General features: G+C 36.2%; 1 protein-coding gene across 3 annotated transcripts in view; it reads right to left on the reverse strand.

Annotated features, from left to right (window-relative positions):
* Positions 1–1,266: 1,266 nt before the first annotated feature.
* Positions 1,267–18,250, reverse strand: part of LOC109054041 (serine/threonine-protein kinase BRSK2) — a 183,658-nt gene continuing 166,674 nt past the window's right edge. The window contains exons 13-19 of one of the 3 annotated variants that reach the window (XM_042715714.1): positions 17,872–17,932; positions 15,625–15,832; positions 13,640–13,688; positions 10,246–10,369; positions 9,335–9,515; positions 7,853–7,942; positions 1,267–2,275 (exon numbers count right to left, since the gene is read on the reverse strand). In XM_042715714.1, coding sequence (XP_042571648.1) covers positions 2,253–2,275; positions 7,853–7,942; positions 9,335–9,515; positions 10,246–10,369; positions 13,640–13,688; positions 15,625–15,832; positions 17,872–17,932 — 736 coding nt within the window. In that variant the 3' untranslated portion in view covers positions 1,267–2,252. The other 2 variants (XM_042715712.1, XM_042715713.1) reach the window with 2 other exon arrangements.

Here is an 18,250-nt window from a genome sequence, read left to right on the forward strand (position 1 = left end):
ATTAGATGACAATAAATAAAGACAGAGATAAAACAGAAGGAAAAATACAAAAATATCCACAATGTATTCAACATTTTTTGAATGAACATGAGAAATGATCAGGAAAAATTAATAATAATAATAATAACAATAACAATAAAACAGACAAATCAAACACTGCATTTCAGTGTCTACTCAAATCGATTAAATGAAACAAATTGTTCCATCACATAATAAATACAGAATTACAAGGTTTAAATAATAATTAAATAAAGACTGGCAACAAGATTTCAAATCTGAATCTACAACAGAACTAAAGCTAGTGTCACATCTAGACATTTTATTTGTACATAATAATGTTCAATCTGTACAACAGAGATTCATTCATTAGGATAAATTCATTCAGTACTACCCCCCCACCCCATCCCAAGTCCCAAACTCACTGAAATCCATGTTTCAGTCCTTTTGCAGCAATGATTTCAGATCAAGTGATGTTCCTCAAACATAAAGTCATTAATAAATAAAAGAAAGCGCAAATGAAAACGATACAGTTTGAAAAAGTCCACATCCTCCACGACAAGCTCTCAAACGCATCTTTTCCTTCTCAATGTGTTTCCTTTTTTTTTTTTTTTTTCTGTGGTCTTCATGAATCTGAGTGCAAACATCCTAGAGTTGCGAGTGTGTGCTTATGTCTAGAATTTTAAGTGTGAATCTGTTCCAAACCTAGTAAGCTGCCTTATTGTTTAAAGCATGATACACACTTTTATGACTCTTTTATTTAAAGAAACTCTCTTAGCAAAATCAAGGCAAAAATTGTGCACCAGGCACCAGGTTTCTTGATTCGTAACCTCATAAGTAACGCACTTCATGGAGGAAGCTTATTTCAATCAAAAATAAAAAGGTAATTGTGTCTTTTGATATCACAATTCTCACTTTTTCTCACAATTTAGAGTTTATATCTCACAAATTGCACTTTAACTCAATTCTGAAAAAAAGTCAGAACTGTGAGATATAAACTCAGTATTGCAAGATATAAACTCGCACTTTGAGAAAGTCTTATTGCAATTGCGAAATAGAAACTAACAATTCTGAGAAGAAAAGTCTGAATTGTGAGATATAAAATCACAATTGCAAGAAAAAAGTCAGAATTGTGGTTTTTGTTTGTTTGTTCCAGCCATAAATTTTAAAATAAAAAAGGTAATTGCTTTTTAAATTTTTTTTTTCAAATTTGGAGTTTTCGTCTCAGAGTTGCGAGTTTATATCTCACAATTCTGAGTTTATATCTCTCAAATCTGAGAAAAAAAATCTGAATTCTCAGATAAAAAAGTCAGAAATGTGAGATAAAATGTCAGACTTGATTATTAATTGATTTCAGCAGAGTCTTCCATTAGCATATTGCTAAGCTAACAACTTATTTGAAACACACTTCAACTCTGTTACCGCTTTTCCACCGGGGCTGGTGCCAGAGCTGGAGCCCAACTGGGAACCAGGCTGTGGTTTTCCACTCAAAAAAATCCTGGGCCGGTGATGGAGAGGGTTCTGCTCACTGCCAGAGGAAGTGCGAGCCAGTTCTAAACGAGTGCCACTCTTGGTCGAGCACTGACTCCAGCACAAGGCCCAGTGAAAGAGCGTTATGTGTGACACAAATAGCAGTCCTGAAGTATGTGCACTAGAGGCTCAATTCTCAACTGATTTCAGTACAGTTTGCAGCTAGCATGTTGCTAAGCTAACAACTGCACAGAGAGACTCAACGTTCAATTGATTTCAACAGTTTGACGTTAGCATGTTGCTATGCTAACAGCTCCATCCCTTATTGTACAAAAAAATACATAACATTCAAATATTGGGCAAAATAGTCCTTATTTCAATTAAAGCACAGAGAGTGCTTTCTCTCCCATCTTTAACGCCATTTTTGACTAAATTTGTTGCATTGCATTAAGGGGCTGCTTTATGATTTGATCAGAGTGAGGTTTCTTAGAGGCAGCTCACTACGTTTTGGAACAGAGCCTGTTGGTGCAGCCGGTTCCCACTGGCTGGTCAACCATTTTAACAGGTTGGGGTGCTGAGATGATGGCAGGGGAGCACACAGGTTGAGTGGGAACAAGTGTGGGCATTCATATTTTAGTCCTCAGAGAGAACTGAGAGCGGGAAGGGAAGAGTATGATGAAGGATGACGCGTCCATCTCCTTGGTAACCTGCTTGTTCATCATGAAACATGCCGTCTGTCAATAAATGTCCGTCTCAGGATGTGCAGGGAAGTGGGGGGCGGAGTTTTAATACGTTTTCTGGATAATTCCTAGCAGCAAAGACAAGCCGTAACAAAGGTGAGGAAAACAGTAAAGACATGAAAATATCTGGGGAAGAAACAACAGGGGTTTGGGTAGGGGCTGGCACAACAACATGGCAGAGACGGTGAAAGGGGAAATGTGTCTGGATTTGTGTCATAATTTGTTTTTAAACACATATTCCATCATACATAAGTTTATCCAAATATAAATTCCATCAACTATAAGGTCATGTACATTTTTGAGTGCTTTTATCTTGGTATGTAAAGTTTTAGGGCTGCTCCTGTGCCCCAACGGATGCCATCAGCTTGGCATTGTCCCTGGGATTGCCCGCTGGGCATTTAGAGTCACTAGGCTGAGGGTCATGGTGATGGGTGTTAGGTGGGTGTCTGTTGGGCGTGCCAGGTGGAAGATGCACCTGGCCGTTCTTCTCGTCTGAAAAAAGTTGTTTAATTACGTCAAAGAAGTTACTCAATGGGCTGCCTAGGTACACAGACAGGAAGAAAAGGAAAAAAAGAGAGAACAAATAGAGAAATGAACAATGGGTTCACACGAGGAGAAGTGGACAGAAAGGGGAAAAGAGATAAGAGAAGGGAGAGAAAGAGGGGAAATGTCAGGACTAAGACTTGAAGAAGACTTGAACTATCTACAAGATGAGGATTCCCTGGTTAAATCAGACAAAACCAGCTTAAATTAGTACCTAGCTGGTTTCTAGCTGGCCATTAGCTGATCCAATCTGGCTTGCAACTTACAATATATTCAAGCTACAATATTTTACCAGGATGTCTTTCCTGGAAACTGAAAATATAACCATGGTGTTGCTAAGTGCTATGCTTTATGAGTTGAGCAAGAGGAACAGCAACATAATTAGCTGTAGTTTAGATTAATAAGATGGACTACCAAAAGATGGGCACCTGGCTAAACTGGTAGACCATACTGGACCAGATAAATCACCTTGACTGCCAAAAAATATGCTTATCCTGGTTTTTCCAGCCCAATTTTAACTAGGTTTCCACTAGCCACTGTAATCAACCAAATTAACACTCTTGGACCATAAATAACCCAGCTATCATGTTCCAACAGAAACTTGACTGACTTAAATGGTATGACCTGCTTTTTTCCAGCAACATCCTTGACCAAGTTGACCAACCATCTCAAACAGCAAGAACCAGCTAGAAACCAATTACCATTTTTCAAAAACAAAGCTACCATCTTAATGTCAATGTGATACAGCATTTGCAATCCATTTTAATTCCGCCAAGATGTATTTTCAAGTATAACACAATATAACACAATATATATATATACTAGCTACAAACCAACTACAGTGTTCCAAAACAGAGCTACCTCCTTAAAGTCAACATGAAACAGCATTTGCAACCCATTTTAGACAAATGTTTTATTACGTCTAAAACACTCCTGAAGTTTCCATTTTGTGCCCCTTATGCATCAGACGTTTAGCCAACGGTCCATGGGCGTGACGTCTGAGGCTAAGACTAGCCTTGAGCTAACTCTGACTGTATGAGAAAACCCTTTTTAATGTACTTGGTTTAGGATACTTCCAAACTCACGAATACACATGCAAACCTGCACAATTACACAAACTGGCACTCAGTCAGTGATGTGAGGTTCATTTGAACATTTATGGGCACATCAAAACCTCTGGTGTACATATGCACAGCCTTGTCTGTTTGGCTCACATAACTAATGAACTAAGACCAGATTCATAAGCCATGTACACACTAAGTAACAGCCAGTTTATGTTGTGCTCATTTTAACAGCTTGTATTGCAAGTGTACACAAAACCTAAACAAAAGAATTGTGCCGCACTTACTGGTTCAATTACATTACACGTGAAAGGGTATTTCTGTGGTTGGGTGCAATTAAAGTGGGATGTAATCTACAGGGCATGCATCATTATATGTGCTATGATTATCACAGGCGTATATACAGTAACATAAAAGGCAGTGTGTGTGATGAAGTAGTTTAGTGTCCCCAAAAAGTTTTTGGACACCTAAAGAGTTAGTTCACCCAAACATGACCTTTTTATTCACACTCATGTCTGCAGAACAAAGTCATACAGGTTTGGAAAAACATGAGTGTATGATGATGAAATCTGTATTTTTGTGTGAACTATCCCTAAAATGAACATAATTGTATTAGACCTATGGTTCTTTGACAGGGGGGCTTAGTAAACTTCCAAGCAGGCCATAGAATGACTTAAAAGTACTTAAATAAATAAATTATTATAAATGTATTTAAATAATCAAATGAATCCCAGAATGAATCATGGTTAATTATATCAATACTCCCAGTTTCTATTTTCTTTGTTTCTTCATGAAAACAAACTAATCTACATCTTTGGTGGCCTGAGGGTGTGCAAGTTTTCAGCAAATTCTCATTTAGGTATCTAAAGCAATGACATTCAGACATCTTTAAGTGTGACTCAAGTGTATAAATACTCTCTGGGCCACTGTAATTGTGCTGCAAGATTGGTGTATTTAACACAGAAGCCGTAAAAATCTTACCACACTTTGACTTTGAGACTTTGGCGGTTTTTGCAGCAGACTGAGAGTTCTCTGTGAGAGAGAAACATGTGTGTTGACAGCAGACAAAACTATCACAAATAGCGCAGCTTAAAAAAAAAAGTTTGAAATTCCCTGAATGTTTTTTGGTTTATAAATTGGATCAGCGCATTAGCTCATTAGATTCGCTGTGTACGTTCTTCATCATGCTTGTTATGATGAAGCATTATGTGAAGCAAATGAGCAATTTCCAATTAACAAGCATAGGGCCAGATGTCTTCATCTAGACTACATTAGGGGCAAGAAGACTTCGGTTGGGTGGTTATTAGACAAGTTTATGTGGATAATTATACTTGTTTGGAATAAAAATAGTTTTTATGGAACTAAAGAACATTAGAAGGCTAGGTATTTGCATACAGACAGAAAACCACAATGACCTACACAAAATAGCATAATTAAATGGATAATTTAAGTGTTTATTTCTGGAGCGGTGAGTGTAATCGGACTGCAGTGTGTATGTGCCATTCATCTGCAGTGCAGTTGTGCATTAAAACCACAGTGAGTCATACAGTGCTGAATGAGACACACAGCGGATGAATGTGACGTGTTTGAGAGAAAGCAGAGGAGAAAGAAAGAAAGACAGTGAAAGACAGTGGGATGGGAAAAGAGAAGGACAGGAGGAGCAAAAGCAAGGATCTATTTTCTTGAGATGGTCCGGGATTTCTTTCAGTTACCTAACACTCCGTGAAACCTGCTCAAATTGGCAGCAACAAACAATGTTGACTACTTAACACTCTCATTATTAAATGCTACTTGATAAATACTAGAAGTAATTACTAATATGTGTGCATATACAGTGTGGGTCCAAAATAGCATTGGCAAAAATGATTATATTTTGCATTATTTTGTATTTAAAAAAAAACTATATTTTCCATTAAATAAATAATATTATGAGTGAAACAGTTTGATTAAAAAGTTTAATTAGTGGAATTATGCAATTTAAAATGTAGTATTGAAACATTAATGTAAAATTATTACATTATTACAAAAAACCATTACTCCAATCTTCAGTGTTACATGATCCTTCTAACATGCTGATTTATTGCTCAAGAAACATTTCTTATCATTTCAGGTTTTTATTAATTATAAAAAGAATGATAAATAATAATATTATATATACATATATTTTTAGTCTTGAAAATGTATCATCTTTTTTATTACACTGAATAATAATAATAATAATAATAATAATAATAATAATTGAGCAGCAAATCAGCATATTAGAATGATTTCTGAAGAATCGTGTGATATTAAAGACTGGAGTAATGGCTTTGTCGTCACAGGAATAAAAATTACATTTTAATTAAATTAAAAATTGTATTTTTTTTTCTATCATACTCAAATAGAAACCAGATCTTTTAAATTCTAATAATTTACAGTTTTTTTTTGTTTGTTTGTTTTAAACTATATTTTATAAATGCTAACTTTTATTTGTATAATTATTACTCTCTCCAATATATTTTTTATTGGCCACGTACAGAAACTTTGTATATATATATTTTTTACCTTTATTTAACCAGGAAAAAGACTCACTGAGATTAAAATCTCCTTTTACAAGAGTGTCCTGGCCAAGATAGGCAGCCAAGTTACAACATACAATACTAAAACAGACATACAAACAAATAACCAATTAAAAACAATTACACGCCATTCATTCCCTCTCTAGATTATGCAGTACAATTTAAAATAATTGTAAGACACCAAGTTTTGTAACTATATCTGCTTTTAGAAAAGTTTCCAATCTGAAGTGGCAGCATATTTAAAGTGAGTTTAACCAAGCTCAGTTCTGACAAAGGGCACACAAAGATTATAATTTGACTGAGAACATGAGTAATTGCCAGACGAAGTCATTTGAATAAAACAACAAAGATAAAATGCCAAATAACCCAATATGGCTTTATATATGAATAGATACCTTTGCATTTTTCTCTGAATGCTCAAAGAAGGCCATGCAACTCTTTTGTATAGTTTGCAATAATGTGTTGAAAATTTACAATCAGTTATAAATCTGAGAGCACCATGGTACAAAGCATCCAAGGAGGCAAGAAGATAAGAAGGAGCATGCTGATACACTATACATCCCCATAATCAAGAACCAGTAGAAAAGTAGTGGACACTAATTTGTTCCTCACTTTGAATGAAAAGCATGACTTATTTCTAAAATAAATCCGTAACTTTAATTTTTGCCTCAAATACTGTCCGTGGAGATCCATTACCAGTAGTTACTGAAACAATCTGCATTGGTGTGCATTTGAAAAACTCAAAAGTTGGGTTATATGCATTGTTATTGTCTATTAAATGCTGTTGTTCACCTAACAGACCACTATGTGGAGCTAATATCATGTGTCAAGAAGAGAGGATGTGCACGGGGTGGATGGAGAATAGGATGGCAAAGTGCCTTTTCTTTTCATTTCTCCTCTGAAAAAAATAAATAAATAAAAAATCAGCCGTTCATCTTTGAAGCTCTGGATGGTTCAAGGTAATAGAAGCCATATACTGAAGAAAAACTTTCCCAGAACTTGGTATTTTATGGTAATGCCCCTGATTCGTGTCTTTTGTGATCTGGTTGGTTTAGCACAATAATAAATGGTGAGAGAGCAGGATTTCAGTTTTAGGGTTATCCCGACCTAAAACGGTAGCAGGAACCTTTACATAACCAGTCCAGATCTATCCAACAAAGACACCGTCTCCCAAAAGAAATCATGAAGCGGAGGTGCCCACATTTGGAGAACTGTCAGGAAAATCTACTGTTAATGCCGTCGGAGAAATGGGAGCAGCGGTGTGGCCGAAGGGAGTCACCACGAATTGTAAAACTCCCCATCTCTTCTAGCGTCTGAATGGGGATTGCTTTAGGGTGGGATCATGTGGAGAATACTGTGATGCTGTGTTGTGGTGTGCTGTTGATGAGGGACATGCATGATGGAGGAGGGGTATAAACAAGCATGAGAGGGATCGTGGGGCTCGGGACAGAGTGGGGGAAGGGACAGGGGAATTTATACTCACCAGACAGCTGCTGGACTCCCGGCTGGTCGTGTGTGCTTAACAACTGCGCCTGAATCGTTTCTACCACCCGCTTGAAACGCCGGCTTGGACCTACAATAAAGTGTAACAGGTCACATGTAAAAAGACTAAACCCTATTAAAATTTTGAAACAGGAAGCTTCCTTAAGACTTAATAATCGACTACTCATTCACCTGGTTTGCATTCTAGTGAGAAAAGCTCCACAGTCAGAAAAATTGGAGCCTTTTAGGAATATGACAGGAATTTAGTATAAAACTACTTGTAACTTGTAGTCTTTCTTATCTCTATTAGGTGGACAATGACATTATTTAACATCCTGCATGCTGTAGTGGATAAGAGCTGCTGCTGGCGCTATCATGAGGAGACGTAATGGATATTAATGGCAGAAAATAAGGGAGAATGATGTATAAGCCGAAATATTAATGCATTTTTAAGTGTTCTATTTATCTTATGTTGTTATTGTGATCTGTAATATACTGATGGGATAATTAGCGTGTAAAAGGCTATTTGGCTCAATCTTAGAATTAAATTGAAATATTTGTAAGTACTGTTCCTTAGAGGACACAAATAAAATTCCTGCCAATACTAAGAGTAAGACTGTCAGAAATGGGCTATGTAATATATATTCATAATCACATATCTCCAAAAATTCATTTGCCCATTAAGTTTCCTCAACGCAATGGCAATGGCAATGTCAAAACAAACATTTTCACAAATTATGACTCCTCTGTTATATTATTCATGAATTTATAATAAATTTTTTCTACAAATGTATGAACAACTGACACCACATAAATGTTTTAATCCTAATTATATATATACATATAACATATGCATGTGTCTTATGATTGCTGAGTCTGAGAGTGACAAAAAACAATGAAGAAAAGACTGTTTGGAAAGTCCTTATATTATACAAATGATTTACACATGGTTGCACATAACACTCCATATAACACTCCAAGTACATTACCAATAGAGCAAGTTTCATAATGAATTCATTTACAAACAGTGTTAAAAATTTACTGGGCAATTTTTGTTAGAAGTTCTCTTGTGTGTATAAAAACAAATTATTAGTGAATGAGACCCAATGTCATTAGAATTCGCAATCGTACCTGACAGCTGTCATCACTCAAAAATATTTCTCAAGTATTAAAATGAGTAATAAACAGAGAATTTAACCTTGTATATCAACTATATGTAGTTGTATTTGTGAATATAAATGACAATTATTTTCAAATGATATTTATTATTTGTTTTACATTAATCATTTTGAATTATTTGGCGACAAAGTTAAATAAAAAAGTAAATAATCCCAAACTTTCTTCAACATCATGGAGAAAGATAAAACAATTCACATTTTTTCTCTTTTAGCCATGACTATTTTCGTTTATTTCAAGCTACGCTGGTGTTCTATGGTCCCGATGAGCGCTGATGTAGCGGCGGGTTTGATTGTGCTGTGGTTACCTGAGAGCAGAGTGAAGGTGACTGAATAGATGGCGTTCTCCTTGGTGGCCGCAGTGCTCTCAGTGTACGTAATGTCGACCTGGAACTTAACAGGCTTCTGGAAGACGGTGGGGCCAGCGGTGGATTTATACTCAGCCCGAAAACTTGTCTGCGAGACGACGCTGTGACTGAGGCTGGGTATCTGAGGAAGGCAAGGATCAGTTCACTGTTACATATTTGGAAGCACCTATGAAGAACATCAATGGAGACAAATGGAAAAAGCGTGATTATATATTATTCACACAATAGATACAAATTATTCATAATTCGCCTAATATATTTACTTAAGTACCCCCTGAGATTTTAAGGTAACAATAATTAAGTAACACTTTTGCATGAATCAGTAACAGATCACAATTTCGAAGTAATCTACGCAGCACTGCTACTCTATTGACAATGGACTTTTTCCCCCCAAAACATTGTGCAGAAATAAATTTTTGCGTAGCTGCAGGTGAGAAAAAACGTCGCTAACCGTTACAAATCAACTTTTTAAGCGCATTTTTAAACCACTTGCAGGTCTAAACGCAAGACTAAACACCTTTCCCTTCCGCACAAACCTCTCGAGGCACAACATCTAAATGCTAATGATTCATGCCCGGCGTTGATTTTCCATTGACCTCTAATGAAAAAGGCAGCCACGGGGAGGATGGAAACATCACAGACTAGCATTTTACGAATTGAAACACAAATCAGAAAGGTATTTGCAAATGTAAAAACACAGGCTTCCGGCCAAGCCTATCAAAACCAGCGCGACAGGCAAAGTCTTTCAATCTGATAGAGAGAACGCAGAAGCATGTATTCAAATATTCATAGCTGTCGTTTACAACGGAGGAATGAAACGGGATTGGAGGCATGCAAAAGAGATTGCTTACCGAGAGAAAGGCGTGGACGATGTCGGCTTTTATAGAGCTCAGTGGCTTGTCCCTAATAACCACGAAGATCTGCTCCTCTTTCTCTAGGTTGATGAAGTTACCAAACCAAGATTTTTTGGCAAGTCTGCAGAGCGAGAGAAATATGAAACATTAACTTTTTATGAAGTCTTCAGGGGATACAAGATCAGTCCTTATCACAGCTCAGAATAAGATAGATCCTATGGCGCTTATGCAAAATAAATTGATACTGAATAATTAATAAAAGGGAGTACGTGAAAGAATGGCACAGCAGAGGGTATACAAATTAACATGAACTTTGCATGAGGTCATATTGATGGCTGTGGCAAAAATCTAATTAAGTCATATAAAAATCCATAAGGTGCTCTTGTCTCACAGCTATGTTTTTTATATATGTCTTTTATTTACCTAAAATAAATTAAAGGAAGTCACTGGTTATAAAAGCCAAAACATGACAGCATAATGTGTTATGATGTCAATTTTAGAAGACTTGCCAGGTTGGATCTCAACGCACTGTTGCACTGACCTCTACAACTTTTCAGTTAATTTGGCTATGATAAATTTTTTTTTGTAAAATGTATCTATAATTTAATGAATGGACTCTGAATTAATCATTAACACTCAGTGTTGCATTTCTGTAACATTCCTAAAAGATGTATTCACAAGTTTGAATATTTCTGGAATGATCCAGTTTGCTGCGTTGAATTCAATGCAACATCAGTTTCACGGTTAGAAAATATGGAAATTTGTAAAGTGGTATTTGAATTTTATCTTCCTGGGTGGGTCATAATTTAGGGTCCCATTATGCATGGGAAACACTGATGTTGCCATGTTTAAACATTTAAGCACTAAACATTTTGAGAACAAAAATATCCTCAATTTTGAATTTGTAATAATTAGCATTTTTAAATCTGAATAAATAATCCGGAATATATGATTGTAAACCTCAATCTCAACTTCTATATTTGAATATACAGTATATATATATATATTTTTTGTATTAAATATATATTCCAGATTTATAACTCTGTATATATATATATATATATATATGATATATATATATATATATATTATATATATATATATATATATACATATACAGTACAGGTCAAAAGTTGGAAACATTACTATTTTTAATGTTTTTGAAAGAAGTTTCTTCTGCTCATCAAGCCTGCATTTATTTGATAAAAATACAGAAAAAAAAATGTATTATTGTGATATATTATTATCACATGATCCTTTAGAAATCATTCTAAATGATGATTCATTATCAAAGTTGGAAACAGTTCTCTCAACTTAATATTTTTTCAGAACATGTGATACTTTTTTAGGATACTTTGATGATATTTAAGCAATATTAAAAAAAAAAAAAAAAAAAAAAAAAAAGGTTTTTTTCTTTATATATATTTTTATATATAATTTTTTTTTATTAAAATATACACTACTGGCAGTAATTTGGGGTCAGTAATTTTTTTCTTTCTTTTCTTTTTTTGCAAATAAAATCACATACTTTTATTCAGCAAGGATGTGTTAAATTGATAAAAAGTGATAGTAAAGAAAATATATTATTAGAATATATATTATTAGATTTTATTTTATTTTTTAATAAATGCAGTTCTTTTTAACCTTTTATTCATCAAATATACTTAGACAGCAGAACTGTTTCCAACACTCCTAATACAGAATATTAGAATGATTTCTAAATGATCATGTGATAGACTGGATGTTACATGTGACACTGAAGGCTGGAGCAATGATGCTGAAAATTCAGCTTTGCATCACAGGAATACATTTTTTTTTTTTAAGTATATTCAAATAGAAAACTATTATTTAAGTTGTAATAATATATCACAATATTACTGTTTTTTCTGTATTTTTGATCAAATAAATGCAGGCTTGATGAGCAGAAGAGACTTCTTTCAAAACCATTAAAAATAGTAATGTTTCCAAACTTTTGACCTGTACTGTATATATTATAAATAATTTAATACTTTAATTCAGCAGGGATGCATTCTATTGATCAAGTGACAGTAAAGACATTTTTTAATTTTACAAAATGTTTTTTTTTTTTTTTTTTTTTTAATGCAATTCTTTTGAACTCCATTTTGTCAAGGGTCAAAGTTTCCCCTAAACTATTTTTGAATATTTTTGAATTTGTTTTGAATATTGATGAAAATATTAAATGTTTCTTTATATTTTAAAGTGTAATACTATTTACTGTGTAATATATCAGTGAACACATTGACTTTGCATTGCAAGGAAATACTTGTAAATAAATTGTAATGTATTTTTGCATGTTGATATGAAAGATTTCAGAGTATAAGTTGCAGTCATATTTATATAAAAGATAGGTATTGTTAAACAACTGTTGCATTTCTTGCTGCAGTAGGTCTCTGAAAATTAAAGCATCTCTGTAGATGGAAAAATCAAGCAAAACCCCTGGTGTTTAAACTAGCAGATGTAATTTGGTCTCATTTTAACATACAAAGGAATAACCGTCTGTCTGAACATCGTTCTAGCTCTAAAAAGCTTCAGTCCGCCGCTGTTGTGTATCAACAAAGCACAGTCGCTTGCAACTTCCAGAAACTGATTTATGGCAGAGGATGACAAAAGAAAGCAGAGAGCGCTGCGGCTTATCCAGCTGGCGCGGAAAGCGAGAGAGAGGAGGATAAGTTATGGAAGACAAAATAGAAAACAAAAGTGGATGAGGCATCACTCCGTGTGGGGGAGAGAGTTTGTGACTGCTGTCTGCTGTGTGCTGAAACCCGCCTCAGTGGGAGAAAGATATGACTGAGCCTCCATTAGACTGGGAAAAAAAAGCCTAAATGGTTTAACAGAGGCAAACATAACTCACAATGATTTCTGAAGTGCTCAGGGGGTTTTACATCAACACTGTTGTTGGGTAAGTATTGTTCAAGGTCTGCTATTCGTCTTTTTCAGAGGATATTTTTTGGCGGCTGCATGTTGCGGTGTTTCCAGCACAAAACTGATTTAATGGTAAGCTGGAAATCCACTATGGCATGTTTATGTAAGCCAAACGTACCAATAATGATAATAAAACCTGAAATCACCTATACTGTAGGGACCTCCCAGGTAAATAAAGGGAGTAAATAAAATGTACAAATAATCTACATTAGAATTTTATTTAAAAGTACACTAGACCAATTCTTATCATGCGTAGCAAAATAAATAAATAAAATTCCCAGAAGTAAGTGATCCAAGAATTCTAAGAATGCATTCTCTATATCTCTCTAATAAAAGAAAATATGAAAAAAAGAAAGTAAGAATTAAATTAAAAGTACAGAATTACGGTAGACAATGATGCCTTATCATGCATAGCAACAAAATAAAAATAAAAATAAAAGGTACTCACTCTGGGGAAGACTCTGGCGTGAGGCTGGACATTTCCTCTTGAGTGGGAACTGTTGAGAATAAAGCAAGGATCTTAGCATGTTCCATTTTTGTCATTCATCAAAGTTGTGTATCACTTTCAAATGATTTATCTAATTCAACATCTCAGTATGTAGGGCAGAAATGATTAGTGCCTATAGTTGCATGCAAAAGTGCATCATTTGTGAGTATTTGTCACAGGTTCCCCATTTGGCTTGGGAATAAAGGTTACGTCAACAATAAAACTGGATCATTTAGGGGTCACATGCAAGAGAAGGTATTAAGAAATGCAAACTGATGCAACTAAAACAAGGTGAAGTGGTAACCATGGTAGCAGGCTTAAAATTAGTTTACAGTCAGTATGTAAATGAGAGCATTTAGCCACAACAAGTCATGAAACAGATCCAGTCAAACTGGAGGAGGTAAGAGCTTTATTTTAGGCCTATAATGACTCAATGTAGAGTGACTACGTTAAGAGGGATTTAGAAGATCTAGTCAAAATCAACTCTTTGTTAGCCACCCAAACAATTCCAGGTGTTTGTGACTTATTACTGCGCTAATAGTAAACCAAGTTTATTTAAACACCCCATGAAACAGTTTAAGGGGGAAAAATATATATATTTTCTTCACCAACAAACTTGAGGCATTGGAAAAGTCTAAAAAGAATTTGGGGCAGGACTGTTTTAAAATAGCCAGTTGCATGTGCAATTAATGTTGCAGCCTGACAAAACCAGAAGACGTGACAGATTTCTATTTCTAGTTTGGGACAGGTTATTTAGAATTAAAACTCCAACATACTTCAAGTGAAACCGAAAATATAATCTCAAACAAAATCATGCCAAAATTCGTTTGCTGTTCATTGCGGAAGTTTGAAACAGCTCGTCAAAGTGAACTTTCCAGGAACACTTTCGTGGTACCATTAGTCACTGGCAATTACATAATACGTACGCTTGTTCTTAAATACTCATCTAAACGCCGCTCACAGCAGTGTGGCCAGTGTCTGGATGTTCGTTAATAGTATATCACTGCAAAGATAGGTCGAATTTCTTTTTACCCCTAAGCGAAGAACAAAAAATAACTTTGTTGTGAGTGTATCGGGGCTTTAAGAGGCCATTCTCATTCTAGACCAGGGGTGACCAAACCTGTTCCTGGTGGGCCACTGTCCAACACTAATTAAACACACCTGAACCAACTAATCAGGGTCTTCACACTCACTAGAAACTTCCAGGTAAGTGTTTTGGAGCTGAACTCTGCAGGATGTTGGCCATCCATGAACAGGGTTGGACACCCCTGGTCTAGAGCCTTTAATTGGACAAGATTCTATAAGACAGAGTTTCTCAACTCTGGTCCTTGAGGTCCACTGTCCTGCAGAATTTTAACTCCGACCCAAATCAAACACACATGCACTCTAAAAATTCAACTAGTCACTAACCCAACTGTTGGGTTATTTTTTTATGATAAATTTTTAATCCAAAAGTTGTGTTAGTCCATATTTGACCCAGTTGGGTTGAAACAACCCAGCATTTTTTTAGAGTGTGCCTATAGCTTTCTAGTGATCCTGAAGACCTTGATGAGCTTGTTCAGGTGAGATTTTTATTAGGGTTGCAGCTAAACTCCTGGAACCCCTGCTATACATCAAGATGATGTATCAACATCGTTGGCTCATCATTGGTTTTCCCAAAAGAGAAAGTGTACACTTTAAATGCATTATTCTTGTCAACCTGTATGAGAACCGTATAATGTAGATTTGAATCAAAGCTAACAGATATGGATTAAATGACACACAACAATAAAATTTGATTTCATGGGTTCGTGAATTATAGCCTGGCGATCCGTCCAGAGTTTGGGCCCGAGATGCTGGGATAGGCTCCAACATCTCCACGACCCTACTTAGGACAAGTGGTTTGGAGAATGCATGGATGGATGAATTGTAGCTTGTTTACTGTATCCACCAATCTGGCACGATACCTTGCAGTTTCCTGCGGTGAAAGCGCGGCGAGCCCAGGAAGCTGTTCTTGATGGAGTTGAGGCGTGTCTTCCAGGGTATTCCCCCGATGGAGGGGCTGGGGGGCGGCGTAGGGGTCGGCGTCCCCGTGGGGCTGTCCTTAGGCGTGTGCACGGGCGTTCCTTTGGGGGTGGGGATAGGGCTGCCCCTTGGAGAGGGGTGGGGGGTCACCTGTATGGTGGGGATAGATTTGGTGGTGTGGTCAGAGCAGGGCACAGGGTGGAAGTGGTGTAGACGGATAGGGGAAAGAGGGACAACAGGCTTAAAGGGAACCGAGAGTTGAGGGGGTATGATGGAGGCTGGGGTTGCCCGCCGCACCAGTGGACTGTCCGGTATACAGGGCACTTGTGGTTGACATGGAGTTGAAGGTTCTGATTTGGCTGTCAAAATGTGTTCGGGCTCAGATTCAGGTAGTGGGTTTGAATGGGCGGATTGTAAGGGTTTGTCTTTGGCTGGAAGTGTTTGGGTGTTTGGGCAGGGCAAGAGAGACTCAGATATAGAGTATGGTGTTAGGGAATTAGAAGTTGGGGTTTTTGACTCGTTTTGAACTGAGTTTGGTTTTAGGGAGTCTGTGATACTAGAGCTGGGGGACAAGAGCAGCTCAGTGGACTGTGGTGGGACACAGAACTTTCGGATGGGCTTTAGGGGAAGGTGAGAACCAGAGCAGAACACATCGAGATATACAGGCACGGGTCACAAGCATTATGAGTAAAACACACAAAAAGGGAAGGAATAATTTAAGGAGGAAAAAGGAGCCATGGTGATGCACAAGAAACAAAAAATGCATGCAGTTAGCCAAGACCAGTGAGCGAAAGATGCAACAAGACCATTGTGAAGAGCAAATCAAGTCTTTTCAGGCACACCAAAGAAAGCTGCCAATGGGAAAATAAACAGGGATATAAGAGCAAATTTTTCTGCCATGAAATGAACAACTTGGGTATCAAACAAGAAATCAAGGTGTTGACAATGTCATTTGTAGCATGAGTTTGGACTTACTGATGTCAAAGAAATGCACTGCCTGACTGCGTCCAAGTTCTGAATTATGTGTAAGCCTCCAAAGCTTGTGAGCGTCTGAATATGAACGTCTCAAATCTCAAAAGCTACAAAGTTGCAGAAATACTTCAAGCACTAATTGTCTCTTCACAGTTGGAATCCAGAAAAGTAAACAAAGCAAACAAATTCACAAAAGTAACAAGCAGTACATTAACCTAACATTAAAAACATTTAGTCTTCAAAATCCTAAATTTTCATGTGAAATACAGAACAGAGGTTTAGAGTGAACTTCTAAATCAATTTCCACTAGGAATCAGCAACTATACGTTGGTGAGCTTTAGGGTAAGGCCTTGGTAATCTGTGAGCTGTCTTAAACAAGCCAACTGGAGAAGTTTAGCCAAGAGCTTCTGTGCTAATCAGAGGAGTGGGATTTTCTACATTGCTGCCTGAGCTGGATTTCCACTTGGGGAAAGACACAGAGAGCGGCAGATAGGATGAAAGAGTATGTCTCCATGAAACAAAAACTGCTTTCTTCTGCAACTCACTCTTGCACAATTTAACTGTCTCGTTTACTTTGCTTGCTAGAGGCCAGAATGCTATTTCCTTGGTTCCTAAATCTGACAACCTGTTAATTTTCATGAGCTTTCAAGTCATTCAAGACTGCTAGATAAGGATTTTTTTAAAATAATTTCTCATGCAATAAAAAACACTGAATTGTTACACTAAAAAAAAAAAAAAAACACTAAAAAACACTCGCCTACAAACCAAGATTATTATCTGTAAATAAAAATAAAACTTAATGAAACATGAAACAATGAAATAATCATTGAATATATATATACACACATATATATATATATATATATGTATGTATTTGAGCTCAGGGTTATTGTAGTTGACTAAAACCATAATTATTTTCGTTACTTGAAATAAAAATAAATAAATAAATAACTGAAATAAAATCTAAACAAAAACAATCTTTTTTTTCAGCTAGCTGCCAAAGCCACATTTCTCATTTTCATTTAGTTTAACATGATTTAATAAAATAACAAACTAAAGCTGAAGTAATAAATAATCTAACTAATCACAGTAACTAAGCACAGAGTAGTGCGAACTATGTCCTACAAACACAAAATTTGGCATGAAGGTGATTGAGCAGATGCGTGCTGATTGGTGGACAGAGAGAAGCGGGCGTGCTGGGGGCGGAGTTTACTCACCCGTGGACTGCTGAGAGGGCTGGTGGAGAGACCAGAGGACGCACCACTGATGGACCGTGACCTGTGAGGACACAGACCACAAAACACTTGGTCAGACGCCACTTACAGCTGAGAGTGGACAGAAGGTGAAAATGTGTGAGTGCTGAGGTACACACTCAACTGTAGAAACAAAAACGCAAAACTGATCTCTAATTGTCAGAGATTAAATAAAATCAAGCCTTATTTGTCAGTTTACGGGATTTTTTTTTTTTTTTTTTGCCACATCAGGATATAAACATTTTTATTAATTTTTTTTTAATGGGTATTTAACATTGTATTTATGTTTTTTTTTTTTTGTTGTAAAAAAAAAAACTGTTTAATTGTTTCATGGTTTCTAACT

This window comes from Cyprinus carpio, chromosome A25 (assembly GCF_018340385.1).
Source record: "Cyprinus carpio isolate SPL01 chromosome A25, ASM1834038v1, whole genome shotgun sequence".
NCBI classification, from domain to species: domain Eukaryota; kingdom Metazoa; phylum Chordata; class Actinopteri; order Cypriniformes; family Cyprinidae; genus Cyprinus; species Cyprinus carpio.